This window comes from Montipora capricornis, chromosome 13 (genome assembly GCF_036669925.1).
Source record: "Montipora capricornis isolate CH-2021 chromosome 13, ASM3666992v2, whole genome shotgun sequence".
Lineage (NCBI taxonomy): Eukaryota > Metazoa > Cnidaria > Anthozoa > Scleractinia > Acroporidae > Montipora > Montipora capricornis.
In genome coordinates this window covers 15,974,630-15,979,735 of record NC_090895.1, presented here as the reverse complement: position 1 = coordinate 15,979,735, position 5,106 = coordinate 15,974,630, and the positions used below count along the sequence as shown (strand labels likewise).

Sequence of the window (5,106 nt, the reverse complement as noted above, 5' to 3'; positions counted from 1 at the left end):
TTGTATGATGATTTCCCTTTAGTCATATGTTTCATGTCCATTAAGTATACCGATTGGCATCTCTGTCCAGTAACTAACATACACAACATAACTAACTTAAAAGTTGATAGTTTCAAGTTCAGTTCCTTAGCAGGACTCCAAGTCTTAAGCAAATTTAAAACTGTAGACACATCCCAGGTACTTTGATATCGTGGAAGAGGTGGCCTGGACTGGAAAGTTGCTTTAACAAGTCTCTTGATCAAGGGGTGTTCACCCACTGTGTGAGGGCTATCAGTCAATTCCACAGCAGCAGACAATGCAGATCTGGCAGTGTTAATTGCTGAGTAATTACTCCCAGTGTCATGCAATTGTGTCAAAAAATCAATAACACTGGCTACAGATGGATGAATGGAATTCTCATTTCTTTCTGTTGCAAAGTTTCTCCACTTATCCAGCTACACTCGGTACTGTTTTGTGGTCCCCGATCTCCAAGATTCCATGATGATATCACAAGCTCGTTTTGAAATGTTTTGCTGTCGCAGTCTCTCCCGGACAAGAGACATGCCATCATTTGAAGTTTGGGCCATAGAGGGTGGGGCTTGGTCTGGTCGTGTGGCAACCGTAGAAGGGATTCTTCCTTGGGTAGAAGTACTGGTTTGCTGATTAACATCCGACTCATCTTGGGAAACCAAACTTGTGTTTTCCGTAGTGGGGCTATGACGAAGGCTCGGCTTTGATCCCCCTTCAACTTTTGGAGGACCCTGGACAACATGTTGAAAGGAGGGAAAATATACACAAATTTTTGTTTCCAACTTGAGGACATTGCATCAGTTGCAAAGGCATCAGGATCTGCATGCCAGGACACAAAAGGTTTTAACTGATAATTGTGTCTAGAAGCAAATAAATCTATTTCTGGTCTGCCCCAACGTTTTACTAGCAGTTTGAAAACACTGGGATTTAACTGCCATTCAGTCCTATCTCGAAATTTGTGACTAAACCTGTCAGCAGTCTCATTTTAAATTCTTGGAATATGGGTGGCAGTGAGCCAAATCTTCCTCTTGAGGCACCAAAGCCAAATTTCTCGTTCTACCTTGTTGCATGGTTTAGAATGGGTACCACCCATATTATTAATAAATGTCACTGCAGTAACATTATCAAGCTGTAAAATAATGTGTACACCTTCATCTTTAGCACAGAGTACCTGGAGGCCTAGTTTAGCTGCCTCAAGTTCAAGACAATTGATATGATTATTTTCAGCAATTTCTTGGGCAAGCCATCTGCCTCCAGTTGGTCTCATACCATCTCGGTGCGCGCCCCATCCTACCAGGGAGGCATCAGTTGTCAGTGTAAATTAGGGATTACCGTGAGAAATTTTCTTTGGGTATTGGGAACTTTTCTCTATCCACCACCGAATATCTGATTTAGCAAGCTCTGAAAGCTGCATCTGAGCTTCAAAGGAACCCTGATGTTTCTTAAGAGTATCAATTTTCTCAATTTTAAGCTGTTTGTAGTACAAGGGTCCACATTCTACACCAGATGAACAGGAAACTAAAGTACCAATCAGTTGAGCAGCTTCTCTAATCGAGCATGACCGTCTGCTTATAATATCTTGTCCCAAGTGAGTCATGTTATCAATTTTGTCTTTAGTGAGACTAACAGTCATAGAGATTGAGTTCAACACAAATCCTAGGCGTACTATAACTTGAGTTGGCAGAGTGACTGGTTTTTCCCCTGAGACAGTAAAGCCTAAGACATTAAAAAGGGCATATGTGTCATTGACATTTGTCTGACATTCAGCAAATGTATCGCCAAGCAGAAAACTGTCATCAAGATAGCCGCTAGAAACATGACTTCTAGTTCGCAAAGTGGAGTACACTGGTTTCATAAGTTTGGCAAAAATTCGCGGTGCAGAGCTAAGACCATTAGGCAAGATAACAAATTTATATAACTGATCTTGTACTTGAAATTGCAAGTACTTTTGTAATTCTGGGCTAATGGAAACTGAATAATATGCATCTGTTAAATCAAGGGATCCCATAAAGCAGTTTTGCTTCATTAGATTGATGCATGATTGAAGGGTATCCATCTTGAAATGGATATGTGGCAAATGTGTGTTTAAACATTTGAGATTCAATATCAACCGATATTTCCCATTCTTCTTAGGGCGCAGAAAAACTGGGGAGAGAAACTCCCCATCTTCATGAGCACATCTTTCAATCACTCCTTTTTGTATGAGCTCTGTGAGGAGGGCATTTAAAACTATTTCCTCATGTTTATCAAGTGTTGGTTGCTTAGGTGGATGATCCTGAAAGGGTACTGAAATAAAATCAATGTGGTAACCCTTGACAATGTCCAAAATTACTTTGTCAGATGTGATCTTTGTCCATTTCTCATGGTGAAATTTCAGTCTACCAGCCTGCACAATTTGTTCATTGACCAGTGTTTTCCCACCTTGCAACCTAGGTTTACCACTAGTAATTGGTCTTACCTGAAGACTATTTACAGATTTTGCCTTTGTCTTTCTGACTATCGTCGAGGCTGGTACTGGGGTTGGCTTTGCGGTGGCGGATGTTTGTAGCCGCCCCTCTGTGCCGACAGAGCCTCTGCCCCGGCCTAAAAAAAGGAAAGGTCTTCTTTTTTCTGACCTCCCAAGAAAGTTCTGACAACTACCACGAGGTCGTTTCTGCTTGATTGTTACTTTGGAAGTAACTTTACTGGCTTCGGTCAAATCTTTTACTGACTTACCAAGCTCAGTGCCAAACAACAGGCCATACTCAACTGGATTTTGGTCACTGCAGAGAAGGCGGTATTCTGTTTTCATGTCACCCTTAAAAAAAGTCCTCCTGCTGAGGTCTATTTCATGTGACGAGTCACATAAGAGTGAAATGCTGTCAGACAAGAATTTTTGTAACTGCTTCCGTGGTGGGCAAAGGTTTCTGGTCTTTTTCAGCCTTCATATAATCATCTAAAAGTCTCGTAACTGCAGTTATTCCCTTTAATGGGGTTTTTTGGGCTTTCTGGAGCATCACGTCCTCCGTTTTGATCTCTTTTCTGACAGAGTTAAATATTTCTGGGTTGACTCGTACAACCTCTAGGCGGGTGCAGTTGCCCGTTGTTGGAAATTTATCCAGCAATTCATCCCTGGCGTCTTTACTCACGCCCTTACTGAGCAGTTGTTTTACAAGCTCTGACAATTCAGAATCTAAATTCTCCCCATCCTGTTGTGGCTTGTTTACCACTTTGGCCATACTATTTAGCACACCAGAATTCGTCTTTGCTTTTTTCCCCGGCGGTTCGTCGTCGTCAGATGTGTCTTGCACTGCTTTTTGTGGAGGAGCAGCTGGTGTCGGCTCTAGTACGGACTCATCGTCCCAACTGTCATGGCCGTCACAATCAACAGCCTGGTTGCAATTGTCGTAAGCCAATTTAATCTCCGTTATTACTGGTGTTATTTGTGTTAGAGAACCACTGAGCTCTTTCATTTGTTGCTTTATGTCGACGATATCTTCCAACACTGAGGATGAATTAGCGACAGCGCCTGACTGCGTCGGCAAGACATTTCCCGCCTCATCGTGTAGACCTTTCGATGATTTCCCTCCAGCCTGTTTACTGACGCTACTGGCCGAACTAGAGCGCTTTTCAGCCGTTTTTTCCCTTTCGGGTAGTTGTCACTCCCTTTCGGGTTTGTTTTTCCCCTGCTGCACCAGCAGGTGATGCTGTATCATGTACATCAACTTGTACAACAGTGCAGTTTTCGTCTGCAGTTGTAACGGCGGCCGCATGGTCTAATGACATGAGCGCGATAAACAACATTACAAATCTGTTCAGCTAAATTTTTCAATCACAATACACACCGCAACCATGTACAAACTTTCGTTGGTAAACAGAAGGTACCTCCGGTGAACGATGCAGGAGATTTCTGTGGATTTTGCTACGAGTAAAAAATCTTCTGACGATCTCCACTGAATCACAACGCTGTAATGATCTTCACTACGCATGCGCTCTCTCTCGGGGGATGCCGAATATGCAAATGAGGAGGTAGAATTAACAATGAGTGGGTGATGTGAAGAGCTATTTTCTACCCGTGTAAACCAAGTGAGCGTTAGCCCTACTAATAGAAATGGGCCCACTAAAGGACGGAGAGAACCTTTGACTAGTGTAGGAATCTTCCATTTCCATTAGTAGGGCTGACGCTCACATGGTTTACATGGGTAGAAAATAGCACTTCACATCACCCACTCATAGTTAATTCCGATCGAAATTAACCGACCAATAGGCAATTTCAAAGTTGTTTGCTCAGTGACCTAGCCTATGAATGGCTGCGAGGCTGCCGGTGACCTTGCATTGATAAAGCCTCCACTGCTTTTATCATGTAAATTGTGTTGTTGTAATTCTAAGTAGTCTACATTAACACTTGAAATACACAAAAACAGGGTCACCGGCTGCCTCGCTTCCATTATTAGGCCAGCTATCTTAGCTACAACTGTAAAATAGACTATTGCCTGTCCGCCAGCATATTAGTAAATGAATATTAAATCAACCAACCAGTACCAATTTATCATTCAAATCGTTCATCTAGCCTTAAATCGGTGGATCGCGAATTCAAATCCGCACTTGACATGCCTCGCTACAAAATACATGTACACGAGAAAGTGCATTTTGGTGTTGCCTTATGTCCTGCTTGGCTCACGGTGTGGGAGGAAGCAGTTAAATAGAAGCAAGTTTGATTTGCATAGAAGCAGCAACGCATTTTAAATCCATTTGTTACTGAGAAAAAACGGTCGTAGTCGTTGGGGCTTAGATGATAGGTAGCTTACGAAACGACGACGCTGCAAAACAATAGATTTAGTGAGCAAAAACAATGGCTCGGCACGCTCTGCACGTGCGTTTTACGTTTTGGCGCATTTCTTTGCCGTCATCTCCTAAATGACGACGTGAAATGACTAAATGCAAGGTTCTGTGGAGGACGTTAGCACATGACGATGAATTTTCAGTTCTTTCTCTACGCTTCCAACCCACTCATACCATAACATGAAATAATTTCGTAGTGATATCAATAACGCGAACTTGTATTTTTAAATGAAGTCCTCCTAGCCGTAGTCGTCGTCTGAAATTTGTAGACGACTA

At 42.4% G+C, this 5,106-nt stretch overlaps 1 protein-coding gene across 1 annotated transcript; it reads right to left on the bottom strand.

Moving 5' to 3' along the window:
* Positions 1-1,330: 1,330 nt before the first annotated feature.
* Positions 1,331-2,800, bottom strand: LOC138030608 (uncharacterized). Its single transcript, XM_068878496.1, has one exon. The coding sequence runs from the start codon at positions 2,798-2,800 to the stop codon at positions 1,331-1,333; it is 1,470 nt and encodes a 489-aa protein (XP_068734597.1).
* Positions 2,801-5,106: the final 2,306 nt, after the last annotated feature.

Excerpts from the sequence above, each read along its gene's own strand:
- LOC138030608 (XM_068878496.1), bottom strand. The coding sequence starts at position 2,800 with ATGAAAACAGAATACCGCCTTCTCTGCAGTGACCAAAATCCAGTTGAG.